This window comes from Hippocampus zosterae, chromosome 5, assembly GCF_025434085.1.
Source record: "Hippocampus zosterae strain Florida chromosome 5, ASM2543408v3, whole genome shotgun sequence".
NCBI classification, from domain to species: Eukaryota; Metazoa; Chordata; class Actinopteri; order Syngnathiformes; family Syngnathidae; genus Hippocampus; species Hippocampus zosterae.
This window is the reverse complement of record NC_067455.1, coordinates 6950998-6966703: the sequence shown is the minus strand read 5'-3', so window position 1 is coordinate 6966703 and position 15706 is coordinate 6950998. Positions and strand designations below refer to the sequence as shown.

The 15706-nt window shown below is 43.9% G+C and overlaps 1 protein-coding gene across 3 annotated transcripts in view; it reads right to left on the bottom strand.

The window, feature by feature from the left end:
- Positions 1 to 15706, bottom strand: part of bbs9 (Bardet-Biedl syndrome 9) — an 87346-nt gene that overhangs the window by 54397 nt on the left and 17243 nt on the right. For 2 of the 3 annotated variants that reach the window (XM_052066470.1, XM_052066471.1), the window contains exons 14-19: positions 10762 to 10866; positions 9603 to 9617; positions 6555 to 6704; positions 6161 to 6256; positions 5122 to 5294; positions 4717 to 4869 (exon numbers count right to left, since the gene is read on the bottom strand). In XM_052066470.1, the coding sequence (XP_051922430.1) occupies positions 4717 to 4869; positions 5122 to 5294; positions 6161 to 6256; positions 6555 to 6704; positions 9603 to 9617; positions 10762 to 10866 (692 nt within the window). The remainder of the gene's footprint in view (positions 1 to 4716; positions 4870 to 5121; positions 5295 to 6160; positions 6257 to 6554; positions 6705 to 9602; positions 9618 to 10761; positions 10867 to 15706) is intronic. The other variant, XM_052066472.1, reaches the window with a different exon arrangement.

Genomic DNA, 15706 nt, shown 5'->3' with positions numbered 1-15706 from the left:
TAGATTACAGAGCATGCACCAGCTCATTGAGTACAGTGTATTTATGCTACAACAATGACATAATTGACAAATTTTCAGCATATACAGGTATATATTTTTTTTGAACCACACACAGTAACAAAATTATATAGAGTGCCAAAAAATGGGGACTGGCTCCCAAAAGTCAAAACTTTCAATAATCGATCAATTTGTGGATTATGCGCTTGATTAATCAAATCGAATAACTAACTAAAATAAATAATCCCTTTATTCGAAAACAGCCAATGCATAGTACAAAAAATGCATCAAAATGACATGATTCACTTGCTGGTTTGGTCTGTGACATGTTCGAAAATGCGCAAAAATGGACATTGTTCTCCACAGTTAAAGCTTGTGAGCTTTTGGGCAGATTTAACAGAGGGCATCTTAACATCTTATAACATCTTACAACGATTTATCAACAACTAATCGATTATCAAAACTAACGTTTAATTTATCAATAAGTTGTTGATTAATCATTGCACCTCTACTGTATATTAAATCAGTTTTTCCACTTTGAAATGGATTCACCTCTTCACAGAATATTTTATTTAGATTGGGGCAAGGAGAGAGGGCCAACCCCGTTCTTTGTAGAAAAACGTTTGAGCTTTGAGTGGTTTTCGAGAGTCCGATATATAAAGAAATACACAGGTTGCAGTTACACATACAATGCACTGTATATCTTATATATCTTAAATCTAAGGGTTAAAGTGCTCCTCTAAAGGGTGTGGCCTTATGAGTGACATCAGGAGCGCCGACTGCAGCATTGATCATGCGGATTACTTGAGCGTGAGCATCGTCACGCTCCTTAAGACTGTTTTCATTTTGCATTTGTGTTTTTTACTGTTTGTCCTGTTCAATACACGACTGCAAGTGCACGTCGGCCGTTGCCCTGACAACGACGGGATTATTTAATAAAATCAGCGGGATCACCTCACAGGACCTCTCTGATGTCCCTGGCGGCATCGAGAGCTTCCAACATGGAGGCTTTATTAAATCTTCGCCTGGCGACCGATGACTATGCTGGGAAAAATGTTCACCTCTCCCGCTCCCCTAGCGCTAACATTAAAGAGCGCTTAATGAAAAGATATTTGTCTTCATATTTTTTGTCTCCTTGACATTCTTCACAGAAGTCGCTGCGTAACTACGAAAAACTGCCCCAAAACATCTTGTCTCATCAATTAGGCCCCCGAATATTCATCCAAGGTCCACCAAATCATGGTCAATTTTGATTGACACTTTGTTATTACTGAGCGACTCCTGTAACATTGCTTATTAGTATGCTGGGAGTTTACATTGGTGTACAGCCCTGTTGAATTTATTTTTCAGCTTTGGCCACATACAGTAATATTTATCAAATTATTTATTTATTCATTTATTCTTTTGCTATTTACACTGGATTTTGGCCTGTTTAACTGCCACTTCTCCCATCCAAACAATCACTGTATAGCATCACTAGATATGTTTTCTTTGAGCTTTCCCTTGCTCGGATGGGAAGTTTAGTCCGGGGGCTGTCATTGATGTGAAAGACGGAGAGAGAGAAAGATAAAGAGCGAGAGAGAGAGAGAGAGACACACACACACACACACACACACAAAAAGCGAGTGTCAGCGAGCTGCATGAAAGCCAGCCTTTCATTGATAAGTCCCTCTGTGACATAAACACACACTCAGGCAAAACAAACCGGACCACCGACACTCTACTGTGCGCCATTCATCCTCTCAACCTCTGTGTATGTGTGTGAGTACGTGTGTTGAAGCGTGTAAATGTGTGTGTTACTGAGGTGAAACATCTCCTGAGGGGCGAGTCACAAGATGATTGAGGAGCCAGAGTTTCTGGGCTCCCGAAGGTCCTTTAATCTCACGCACACTCACACGCACATATGCACTCACAGACAGACACTCTTTTCCAGGTGAAATGGTCCAACCTTTATAATTTCAAAGACATTATTGCACAATGAGCAACAACCAATACGCTACAACATTAAGGCCCCCCTGTCATACCTGTCCGTGCGCTACTAATAATCATTTGAAAAATAGAAATGAGGAAAAAATAAACCAATTCTAAGAATACCGTATTTGGTCAGTCTGCTCAAAATCCTTTGCAACCCAGCGAGTGGTTTAGGAAAACAACCCAGTATTTTTTTGTGTGCAGGCTGTGCACCTTTCCACACAAGTCATCAGAGCCAAAGCGAACCCGAAGGCTCTTCCCTGACCCGTTTTCCATCTGAGTAACGTTCAAAAGCGACAACTGGAAATATTCCGTCCACATTCGACTTCAAAAAGCAGCGAAATAGCACGGGCCAAGCCAGTCCAGCTTCCCTAACGCGCACCACGTGTTTTGATCCGCAAATGTGCGGCGCACATGCGGAATTCTCTCCAATCCACTAAAAGCAAACACTGGAAGATGGAGAGCGACTGCATGTCGGAAATGGAATCCACTTCAAATGGCAGAAATCAGGCTAATACCCGAGAATGTAACACGAGTACAGTTCCGTGTGCGTGCGCGTACACATGTCGGAGCTCGGGCACCGGAATATGAGGCCCGGCTGTTAATAGCGGTGGTCCGGCTCCACAGTGGCATCTGTGTTTAGCCATGTTTAGAAGCCCATTTGGGACCCGATAAATCAAGCCGCTGTCCACCAGAAGCCTCCATTAGGGGCCCCCGCCGGGCCCCTGGACGGGCCTGTCAGTCACGCCGTCAGTCAGCGAGCCGTTTGAACTCCTAATTACAGGGACGGGCTGGGTCCCGGCCCGGATCGGCTCCCTGAGCTCCTGCTGCCGCCTCCCCTCCTAGATGGGGAGTCGCGCACGCTCACGCAAAAAATAAATAAATAAAAATAAAAAACAACAAACAATCTAAAAACGTTTGTAGAGGAAACGGCAGTGGGGAAAATATTTATGGAAAGTGGGAGGAAAAAAAGGCCGCCTCCCTTCTTCGTGACCCGCCGCAACTCCTTCTGGGATTGAGTGACACTTGCGAGTTTGCCTCCCTGTTGTAGGCTTGAGAGCTTCAGCAGTTAGTATCATGCTCACCTCTGGCCACTAGCGATTAATCAAGTGAAACAGGAGGGCGGATGACTGATGCTAGCGGCAGGAGTGGCAAAATGGTGGTGGTGGTTGGGGAGGGGGGGGGGGGCTTGGGGAAGTGGGCAACAGGAGTGTGTCGAAGATGTGGGCAGAAGACTGAGGCACACACAAGCACTTCAGTGGCTGTTCTTGTCTTTCCACAGCAATTTCAGAAAAAAATCCACAACCCTAAATATTGCGATAGCAAATGGAAGCAAACCCTTACCTTATCCTTCCTTTTTTTTGTATTTACTTGTCTTTTTGCCCATACATTTTACAGTGAACATATCAACACCCTTGAAAGCAAGCAGGAACCCTATGAAAAGGTTCAATACCCGCACTTTCCCCGCTGTTATCGTACTACCGGCAGTATGCAACAGGATAAATGTTTAACCGATTAACTCTTTTCTCAAAGAGCTCCGTTTCTGTTCTCCGGCATTCCCGATTGGTCGCACATTCCTGCGCAGCGGCAGGACGGCTGGCAAGATGCCACCGAGTTCACCCGCAGTGGGGAAAACCAGCATTTGGCCAAAGATCGCAATATTAGGGACCTGCCTACGTACGTATAATCAAGCTAACCCTACGGAGGATTTTGGAGTGTTATCATTTTGTTAAATGCACATCATGTACCGGTACTTGATTTGCCGTGAAGTGAGTTCAGTTGAATTTCAGCGCTTGTATGCCAAATTTCGGTTCAAAAATCAAGGCCACAAAAAATTGGCTACATGACAATTCGGCTTCTCGAAAACTCATGAAGTCTTCGGGCACTACTGGATGAAAATATAGCAGCATATGCTGGTGACATTACCATAACCACACACACGTACACCAACGCCCACCCCCGATGAGAAAGAATGTCGGCATGTGGACATATAAAAGTTGTCTCTGCCGAAAATTGTGAGATTTCACACCTGCATGAGTATGTGTGTGCGTGTGTGTCGGCGCATGTAACTGTACTGGGCGTGAACTCACAGCTAATCACCCTGAAACAGGACATCCACAAATCATCAAACTACAAGTCTCACACAGGAAATCTACACGAACACGTCAATGCGGAGCATGTGTTCTTCTGTGAGAAACAGTTCCTGAAATGTATTGCATCTTTGAGGAGCGGCCATCCAGCCTACAGGATTTATTTGAATGTTTTTATGCTTCATTTGACCACTGATCCACTCTTTAGGAGACAAAAGGCGTGTGTCAGTGACTTTTTAATGTCTTTTAGAAGAATAGGCTTTGGTCTGGGGTGCCTGCACACACATCAAGTGAGAAATTATCCACCCAAGGAAATCTTTAACCTCACTGTGAGGCTGTCAAAAATCAGACAATTTACATAACTAAACCCGAACAAAGTTTCTCCCCCCATGAATTGGCAGCCAGGTTTGGAGAACATCCAGAACCACTATCAAGCCACGGTTGAAACACAAACACACCAAAGACAAAAGGAAAACTTCTGATAAGCAGTTGGTTTTGGTGGCTTTGTGATGAAGCGCTGCTTCTCTCTCTCTCATAATTTGTGCCATTTAAATAAGCCATTCTGCTACAGTTGCATCAAAATTCTCATTGTCTTCACCCGAATCATTTTTCACCTTAATGAGCATGGTGGGTGTGTGCGTGTGTGTGCGCTGTGTACCTGTGTGTAAGTGGCGTCAAGCAGCGTGTCAAGGTTCTGCAGAGGTGCTGGTGTTTTGTCTTTAAAGCGGGTCAGAAGGCGGCGCTGGATGGCTCGGAACTGGGCCGCCCGCTCGGACAGGAGGTCCTGGTACTTCTGAGCGCTGACGCGTAGCTGACACACACCAAAATCCACACATTTAGATATACTTGGGACTGGTCACCAGAGAACATATAGACAACTAAGCATTCCCACTCACATTCACACCTACGGAGATGCATGTTTGTGGAGCGTGGGAGAAAAAAACTCCACACAAGGCAAATTCCAAACAGTAAGGATCACATCCAGAACCTCCCAACACTGAGGCAGACATGCTCACCACTCAGGTACCCTTCTGCCATTTCAGCAGGAAAATAATGTGCGTACCTGGAAGTGGTGGTCAACAGACAGGAAGTAGTCCTTGAGGGGCAGCGGCCCGCTGAAGCTCTTCTTGAAGTCGTCGACTCCCTGCTTGGCAAAATGAACGTCGACTCTGTGGACCAGCTCGTTGACCACCAGCCACATGTCCTCGAAGGCGTCGCTCTGGATGCGATAGCGCTCTGACGCACGCATAAAAAAAAAAAAAAGATAAAAACACAAAACAAAAAACATTGATCAGAACAGCAATATATCCTGACTAGCAACACACTCATTTGCGCCTGTCGACTTATTTGTGATTTTTCCAGTAACACACTCAGGATGGCGCCTAAAAGGAAAGGCAAAATATTCTATATTATTAAATTAAATGATTTATTGAAATGTACAATATAAGTGGAGGAGTAGTTAAGATCTAGTGTGTGTGTCTTGCGTTTGCCTTGTTTGTGTGTGCACGTGTTTGTGTGTGTGTGTGTATTGTGTTGCATTTTTGTGTGGTGGGTGTCTGTTGGTGCAAGTCTATGTGTCATTTTTGCATGCCCAATGTCTTATTTTTATTGTGTGTGCGCGCGTGCGTGCGCCTTGGTTTTTCATGTTTGTTTTTGTGTGGGTGGGTGTGTCCAATGTATTTGTTTAATGTGCGTGTCTTATGTGTCTTGTTATCGTAGTTTTTGTGTACGCATAGGTCTTGTGTATTTTGCTTTCTTTGTGTTGTTTGTGTGTGATGTGTTGTATCTTCCGTGTATGTCGGGTGCGTGTGTGCATTGTTTTTGTCTTGTGTGTGCATATCTTGTTCATGTGTGTGTGCGCGTGTGTGTTGTACATGTGGGTCCTGTGATGTGAAAAAAAAAATACAGTTTATAGTAATGGAAGATTAATTTGAAAGGATATTCACATATGTTGGGAACCAAATTTTGGGTTTACATATTTTGGGTTCAAACAACTAAAATAAGCTATTGCACAACAATAAAAAATCTAGAGCGGGAAATTCATTCGTCGAGAATATTTGCTGTTCGCGTCAGGGACAAATATTCCACAAAAGACTTCTTACGGGAGGTCTTGGAGGCAAGCACGGTCACCAGGCCGCCCGGCAAGAAGCGGAAAGCCAAACTGTTTCCCTCATTATCTGCCGACTGAGCCGCAATTTCTGCAGACACACACAAACAAAAAAAAAAAACGTTGAGAAAGGCCAGCATGATGCCTCTGATAGCACGGCCTATCGCCATGCAGGACGCCGACAAAAGGCAACAAAAGTCAGTCACACTGGTAACAAAGACAGACAGACACACACACACACAAACACACACACACACGAGAGAGAGTGTTTAGTCGACAGGGTTGCTGATTGCAGCCGATTGTCAGATTACTGGGAAAAATGGACCTCCCATTGAAACACATACATGAAGAATCACTTACGCGTGCGTGTGTGTGTGTGTGTGGTATACCAGGGAAAATGGCTGCCAGGTCCACAGGTGGCTGGTTGGTGTCCACGGTGATCTTGAAGATGCTGCTGCTGCTGCTCTTGCTGGGAGACGTTGCCGTGCAGACGAGGGCAAGAGGAAGGTTGAACTGGCACTGAATGACGTGAGGGACTCCTGCAAGGCAAAAACAAAACATGAACTATATAAAATATGACCAGTTTAGGCACTCTGGAGTAGGCGTCGGCGTGATTGCTTCTATCTGTTTACTTGTCACTCACAGTTGAAGTTTACTGAAAAACTGCCTCATAAAGCAAAAGAAAATTAAGCATTGTAAATGCATATTCAAACACCACAATATTCAATCAAAACATGCTATTTTGTCGCAGGAAAGTAGCAGTTCACTAGCTTGAAGCTAACAAATAATGTAAAACAGGGGTGCCCATTAGGTCGATCCTGATCTACCGGTAGATCCAAGACAGGTCTCAAGTAGATCCAAGGAGTGTCAAGGAGAAAAAAAAAAAAACAACAACAACCAGTTGTGTGTCTTTGTACATGTTAGTAATATATTTTTTGTGTTAATGTACCCTAATCATCCTATCAGTCTCATTTTCACCAAAAAATGTTTTAAAAATAAAATAAAGCAGGTAAATTTTGAATTTACGATGGCGCGTGATTACGTCACCGGAAGTTGTTAGCGCTCAGCAGTCTGCAATTGCAGCTTGTGATCAGAGCTGTTGCGCTCTATCTTTTATGTCATTATTCTCATTCAGAGTTTGCTTCGTGTATAATTCACCGAGGGCACAGGCAAAGAATAGGAATCTAAGAGGGCCCAGGGAAGCACTTGAAAATGGTACGTGTGAGCTACGATAGTTAACAGGCTGCAAAAGTGCATCGCATGCCACAGTTTCAAGCAGTTTCTCATCATGGCGTGCGTGCCGGTAATGGTAGATCCCGGGAGGTTAGTTGATCGAAAAGTAGATCTTCGGTCCAAAAAGTGTGGGCACCCCTAATGTAAAACATCATGGACAGGCTAACGGAAATTAGCATAGAAGTTATGGTATATCACAGACAGACGCACATTGGCTTTCCCAGTGCACAGCAGACATGTTTTGGGTTTAATTATTTTTTTTATATAGGAGAGAGCCGACCCGACCTGAAGCCCGCACTCTCCAAAAGGGAAGTTGTTTGAGGAGAAGAGAAAACAGAGCGGGCGGCCAAACGTAACTTTCTCGCTGGACTGAGCAGAAAAACGAGAACAAGCCGTGGAAATAAAAGAGTTCATGTGAGAAATGACAGCCGCCGTGTACTTCATATCACTATTTTGTAGCTGACTGCCCATAGCTCTCACATGCACACACAAAGACTTATACAGACTCTCTCTCACAGGCATTGCACACGCATTCTCTCATACACACAGACGCACATGCGCACAATTATCTCACGACCATGTGAATGATTCTATTGGTTTTGAATGAACAAAAGCCAAGTGCAGCCAAGGCAAACCGCAGCCGTGAAGAAAGACTGCAACCATTATCCCCTCTGAGCTACTGTCTCGTGCTCGCTGGATGTTTTCACAATATTCCGCCCAATGACCGCCGCCCACGGCTCTGCCAGAGTCCCTCTCACCACCCCTCCGCACCGTTGTCTCTGCCGCCGCCCCACCAGCAGGTGCCCTCAGCGTGAAGGCCGCTGTTACGAGCCAAAGCAAAGAATCTTTGGGTTTCCTGTGACAAGCGCTTTTCGGGTTAAAAAAAAAAGTGGAAACTCTATCTTGGGTGGAGGAAAAGAGAAAAACAGAGAATAGGAAAAACTGTAGGATGAAAAGAACAGCCATCAGGATGAACCACATAGGCCAAAATATTGGGACACAGTTCCTGAAGGGGGCACAGAATGTAAAACTCGCTTTTTAACATCTGGTAGAGAAATAGTTGGCTGTCTGAAATGCCTGCTTACCCATCAAAGTGTGAATAAAGACCAACCGAGAAAAAAATATTTGTTTTCCGACTAGTTCTGAAAATATGTCTATGACTGAGCCCTTCTCAGGTTGTGATGCAACAGTGGGATAGCTTGACACAATCCCACCTCCCACATCAAATTTCTTCTCAGCTAGGACGGATGAAAATCCTTCACTTTTAATACGTGGCTGGACTAGACTGTGTGAAACGCATATCAACACCAAAAGTTGAGTAGAGCTATATAGAATTTTGTTCACAATGTTAGCTTCTGATAAGCGGGGGTCCTTCGATGCTTGTTGAAGCGGTTTATTCGGTGGGGGCTGCAGATGTTTTTACATTTGCCACCTGCATAAATTCCTCTACCCCAATTTGCAAACATAAAGTAGCAGCTAGTTGAAGTAGCGCCTCCACCAGTGAAAATTCATGCTGTCTTGCACTTTCTTTTCTGGGCTTAAATAAGTAGACACGGCCTCGCTCTGACCGGAGTTGTACCCGACGTTGGCCCCACAGAAGAGCAGCGCGTGTGTGTGTGCATGTGTGCGTACCCCTAGTGGGCCTCTTAAACCCACTTCAGATCACAGCACATCCGATTCTGTATCAAAGCCCACAAAGACAGACAACTAAAACAAACACTGGCTGACAAGAGGGAACACTACTGTCTATACTGCTTGTGTGCATAGGTATGCGTATGTCACAAGAAATCCTGTTTGAAGGATGGATTTTTTTCATAATGCATGCAGGTGCATGTTGCAAAAAATCTCATAAGAAAGAAAATATTTTCAATCTTGAAGCAAGGCGTGCGTGCTTTACGTGAAATTGTGACTGAGAAATAAAAAGAAAATCTGAGCGTGCGTGTCCTCACAATATTAAAAATATTTCTACTGATAAAGCATCGCAGAAATCTTGTACGAAAGATAAAGAGACAATATTCGTACAACGAGCAAGCATGCATGTCTGGCATGAAATGGGTGTGTGCGTGCGTGGACGCCTGTCGGGGATCACGTTTCAGAAACATAAACGGCAGACTGCGCTTTCTTCCTGTTTATACAGTAAGTACAGTACTGTGTGTGTGTGTGTGTCTACAAGCTCTACTCTATGCACATGAGCGTGCACGTACCTTTGGGGTTGAACTCTGCGGGGAAGAAGAAGGAGAAGACATGAGAAAACAGATCACACAAGAGGCAGATGTTCCACTCGGATGCGTTTCGCTCGCTCTCATTCCCACGCTACGCCAAGTGCACGTGATTGCTCGTATGCACGCGCGCGCACGTACACACACGGTGAGAGAAGTGGGATCCACTGGACAGGATGCAAGTCAATCAATCACATGGCACATAGACAGACGAGCATTCTCAGTCATATTCACGCATACGGATAATTGAGATTAAACTGTGACTTTCACACTGTTGCAGTCGAGAGGAATCGCCATTCAAGTTACAGTACACGTTACAAGACTATAGTATAGGGGGACTCTGTGTTAAAATCATGTGACGCTCACTGGTGCTTTGACCGGGTTCCTTCACCCTGGAGACATCAGCAGCATACAAAACCATCCAGACAACTTAAGTTCTATTTTTAGCCTCACAATAACGCAATGTTACAGCGTTCCCGTGTTCCCAGACGTGAAAAGGGTATAGGGAAAACGGTTCCTTTGTAAAAAATAAAAATAAAAAAATACTGCTGCCAACACAAAAAATACCTCCTTTTTTTTCTTTTTAAATTACATTTTGAGGGATATTATTTGGACTATTTGGAGCAATAATGAATCCGGTGACATTTTGGAATAAGGCTGCTTCTGTGCTCAGCAGTAAGGAAAAAGTCATATCTTCCAGCAGCGTTGGAAAGAGAACGACTAGAAGGGACATTGTTCGAACTACAGCTGGCTACACACATGCAGATTTTTTTTTTAAACATCTTTGCCAATTCTTGCAAACGTGAGAGAGGCCACACACATGACCAGGAAAAATACATTTCACGTGTGATCTCACTACTCTTTGAGTGTGCGGTGTACTTCAAATGACCAACACAGCTGACCACATGCATAAACTTGTCTGTGGTAGTACCGAGGTTGACCACTGAGAGGCAGAGCACCACACAGCATCCAAATACAGAGCAAAAGAACTCACAACCGCTCGGCTCACTGTTATCTGGTGTTGGCCATTGTTTTCCATTGCAACAAAGCACCTACCTTCCTTTTTCAGACTGATAAATTAAAAAAAGCTTAGCATGAGCACATGTGGTACGCAAAGCACCTTGGAGGGGGGCCATTTTAGTACCTGTGGGCGAGCTGTAAGACAGGGTGATGTCGCCGCTCAGGTCGGCTGGTGGGAAGCGACCATTGAGGAAAGCTGAAAAGACAACCTCGGTGGATGAGCCAACTCCTAAGGAAGCAACAACAACAACAACACGGTAATGTTAAACACTTTCTATGTCAATGTTACATCATTGATGACAGAATGTCACCATGGAGGCTTGTCAAAGGATGGGCTCCTTCATGCTTTACTTTCATGTGACTTCAATTCTTTGACTCCACCCTCACCCCCTCGTTGTGCTTTCCTTCTCTCATCTTTTAGAATGGTTACAATTTGTCTGAGGTTACGCCGTAGTGCTTTGCGCCAGGATGAATACCGCAACCTGTGTGTGACTATATAAGTGTGTGTCTGCTTCTTTCGCATGTGCAAATAATAAACAGAAGCAAAACACATGTGTGTGTGTGTGAGGGGGGGGACACAAATCAAGAAATTTGGATTCCTAACTGACATTCCTGCTCTGCTTTCACTTAACCTGCGCAAACACAACTTAAAGCAAGTAGACTTTTTGGGGGACTATATGGAGTCGTCAGATTATATGGAGTCGTCAGAAAACTTGCTTCAGCATCTCTGCTAAGGTTTCCACAGTTCCACTCTCTACTCTGGCTTCATCCTTTCAGGTGCATTGACCTTCTCGCTGGCCGCTGCCTGCCTGGCATTCCGTCTTTCAGCGGGAGGCTTTTAACCTCGGCGCCCCGTAGGTCAAACGACTCGGACGGGTTTAAGTGCTTTAAGTGTTCCCAGGCCCATTAGGAGCAACAAACACTCAAAGAGAGACACAGTAATCCTTCTCTCTCTTTTTGCATCTCCGCTCGCTTCACTTCCCCATCATCCAAAGGGGCCACATCTGGACAGGTCAGGTGGCGGTCCGTGTGACCTGGAGGTCCGTGTGGTCCGGCCGCTGGGCTCTCAGGACCATTAAACCATTTACACCGACAACAGTATAAACAAACTGCACATAAAGGTGACCACCAGAGAGCACCTTGCCTCCTTGACCTCCTCAATTGTGTCCTCCTCACCCTCCTAGGCTGTGTTTGCTTAACCTTGTGCCACACGCTCTTTATGGACTTCTTCGTTGCCACATTCCTGCCTCCTGTTCCTCCAAGGTGAGGGTGAACAACTTTTTCCACTGAGGAACAGGGAGATGCAAGGCCACTTTGACATTCCTCATCACCCTAAAACCAATTCATCAAGCCCCCCCCCCTTTTTTTATTTTTATCATGACAAGTTCAAGTGCAAAAGTCAGTAAGCGCCATTCAGACAAAAATAGAGCCTCATCTACTGGCAGACTCCCTGTCACGTCAGTGTTCAGCGTTCCTCCTATGTAAATAACGTCAAAAATGAAAGTTTCAAAAACTGGCAAGTGCCATCAATAGCGCTATGATGTTCATCTTGCCTACTTATGGGTGATATTTGGTTTAAGGTTTCTTTTTCCCCCAGACAATATTCTTTTTTTTTCCTGTTTTTTTGTAAAGAGACAGCTCAGATGAAGGCTGAAGCGACAGCCTAAACTGTCAGCTAGGCAAGAGTTTTCCCTCTTCACCCCCCAAAAAAGACCACTGTCTGAAAATAAAAAAAGAAACCATAAACCTAAATGCCATACATAGTTTTCTGCAACGAGCGTCACCTCCATTCAAGCCACATACAAGCCCGTCCATTTTTTTTCATCACATGCTCATCTCGTCTCGTACTGTACATCCGAAACATATCTGGTCCAGCGAGTAGTGTATTACGATATCGGTTGCAGTCAAGTAGGTCTACAGTTACAGTTTTATTTCCAGAAATTGTACATCTCGTGCAGCGTTAGGGATACAGTATTCCGCTTTCAGGTGCAATTTCAGAATGGTTAATGACCTTTTTTTTGCCCCTATCTTGCACTCACGAATTAGTCCATACATTAAAAATCTAAAACTAAAACTAACGTAATATAAACCATAAAGTCCAAACAAAATCTCAACTAATCCTAATGAAAAATCCAAAACTGTTGTGACCCTGGGGTGTGTGCATATGGCTTGAAGTGACTCCTGGTTGTTTGGTGAAGGTGAAAGTTCAAGAGGGCTGCAGATTCTTGTCAAGAGAGGGAAAAAGTGATAAGTGGCAACTTTGTGTGTGTGTGTCAAGTTTATTTTAGGTAGGTTAAAAAAATATTAAACACATCTCACGTGACAACCTAGTGAAAGGGCAAGGAACCATGAGTAATAGATTTTTCCAAGCCAAATAGGGAGAGAAAAAAAACACAGGCTCTCATACCTTCTTTTTCATGGCAAAACTTCAAAATGATCAACATGCTCTGTCGAAATTTTAATGTAGAAGCAGAAAGCTTTGAAAGTTACCAACAGAGATTTTTGTTTAAAAAAAAGGAAAAAGACATGCCTACCAATTTTTATGGTCCCAAGTGAAACTGGCTTTGGATATTTGGAAAAATGTCAACTTTTACAAAGCTCAGAAATCTGAGGCTATTCTTTTACTTGCTTGATGCTAAAAGAGACATTTGAAAGCTACCGTAAATGTCAGAGTCCCTGTGTCTTTTCAGACATACTGTAGGTTTGGCAGAATTTTTTTTGAAGGGTCTAGTCGTGATAGACATGCCCAAAAGTTCAGGAGGGTAATTGAATAATTTTAGCGTTGGATGCAAAAAATAAAAAAACAAGGCCAATTTTCTGGAGAGAAACTCTTGGGGGAATGGAAAACATAAAAACTGTTATCAACATGGCAACTTTTGGAAACCAACCCATGTCAAGAACGCCCTAATGATCTCCGTGATAGAGGAAACAACAAGCAGTGGCCTGTTAAATGCTAACCTTTGACCCTTGCACTAAACAAACTGTTCACACAATGTCACCTTTGAACTCTGTACCGCAAGAAAAACACCACTCCCTTCCTGAATCCCGACTTTAGCCTTGTGCATGAACATGACAATCAATGACCATGGTGTCACTGCGAAGAAGGACGTCAACGACGATATGGAGTGATGTGAAAGAGAGGACAGAAATTGAACAATCGAGAGCGGACACGGAGAAGAGGGAAAAACAAAGGATGCAGTGTGTGTGTGCATGCGCGCCCGTGTGGGGAGCCGCAAATCCAGTCGCCACCTGAGACAAATAAAAACTGAAATAACAATATAAAGTCAAGACGGTGCGACCTCGCTCCATCCAGCCTCCCCCTCTCCACTTCTACCCACACACACAGTAGGACACAAACTTACATACCCCCCACCCACGCCCCCCGCCCACCACACACACATTGTTGTTTTGTTTTGACATTTCAACTTAAAATGTGACAGTGCTTAGATTTGAGGGCAGATATATTGTAGGGTGTGTGTGCTCGCGTGTGTATGTGTGTATCAATGTGTGCATGTGTGTGACTCCATGTGTGACTAATATACTGTAAGTGATGGTGTGTCTGTGAGACATACAGTGACAGGAGCAGCACAGAGCTAAGTAGGCGGTAGCAGCCAGAAACCAACAAAGTTTCAAGTAGCGACTTGTGTTACAGTCGCATCAAAGCTCCGCAGCTGTGAATGTTTTTGTGCTTTCATTTGTCTTGTCACGAAAATTGGTTCCAGCAGAAAATAGCTTCATGGTTCAAGCTGTACAACCAGAACTAGAAGTACACAAGACACCAACACTATTGGAGGGTGTCTGTGGCAATGTGGCTTATGGAGCACTTTGTAAATGCTCAAACGACTTTTCATAAATCCAAAGTTGTGCGAGTCGGGCAAAAATAGCACTCGTATTGGAAAAAAAACAAAAACTGTACCAATTAGACGTTCTACAAATGCAACAGAGGGAGATAGACATCGAGTCCAGATGAAAATGAGGAATAAATCTGTGAATAATTGAGGACATATGGTGGAGCAACACAAGTAGTGATATAACAATACTCCCAGGCATATATTCTTTGTCCTCTGCGTAGAAAGACAACTATACATGAACACATATAGATAAACAACCGTTCGGTGCTCACAACCGAACCAAGGGACAATTTCGAGTGTTCCATTAGCCTGCCATGCATGTTTTTGGAATGTGGGAAGAAACCAGAGTACCCAGAGAAAACCCACGCAGGCATGGGGAGAACATGCAAACTCCACATAGGAAGGCCGGAGCTGGGATCGAAACCAGAACCCTTGCACTGTGAGGTCGACACTAACCACTGGACCACCGGTCCGCCATGTTTTTCTATATAATGTATGACAGAGTGCTACTTTCTTATTACTGAAACATTACCCCAAAAAATTTTTTGGTGTGTTTTGGTGCGGTAGGCTGGAATGGCCACAAAGTGGCACTTGTGGTGGAGAAAAATCTTGTGTATCCTAGCTATTCTATTGCGACGAATTGTCTTCCCAGTGAGCCTCCTATTACATAAACTGAAAGAAAAATATCAAGGCTGTCAAGTAAATCTTCCAACGACTTTCCATTGTGATAGAGGCGTAATGAAAACATATGGGAGAAAATGACAGCATTTAAAGGGGCCGGCACACAATGTAGAGTTTGCAGCTGCACATAGCGTCCAGCTCACATTGCTGCACGGACAAGTCATCCATCAATGATCGAAAACTCAGAAACTAAGAGTGCGGTGCATACATCTTGAAATAATAAATAAAAAAATGCATCAAGAGCATGAGATGCTGCCTGCAGACAACGTGCGCGCGACATAAATTGACATTTTTTTACCGTAAATGTGAACATCTGCTCCAAGTATGAAGTTAGGCTGAATAGAGATCATGGACAGACATAAGAAGAAAGGAATGGTGACAAATAGCAGAGGAATAGCAGAGAGGAATTCAAAATAATTCCGAATGGAAATTGAGAAGAGGCATTAAACAATCTTAAAGGAGTAAAATGTAAGCCTTTTAAGACCCATTCAAGACAACTTTGATGTTTAAGACTAAGTGATATGCAGTGATGTTTAA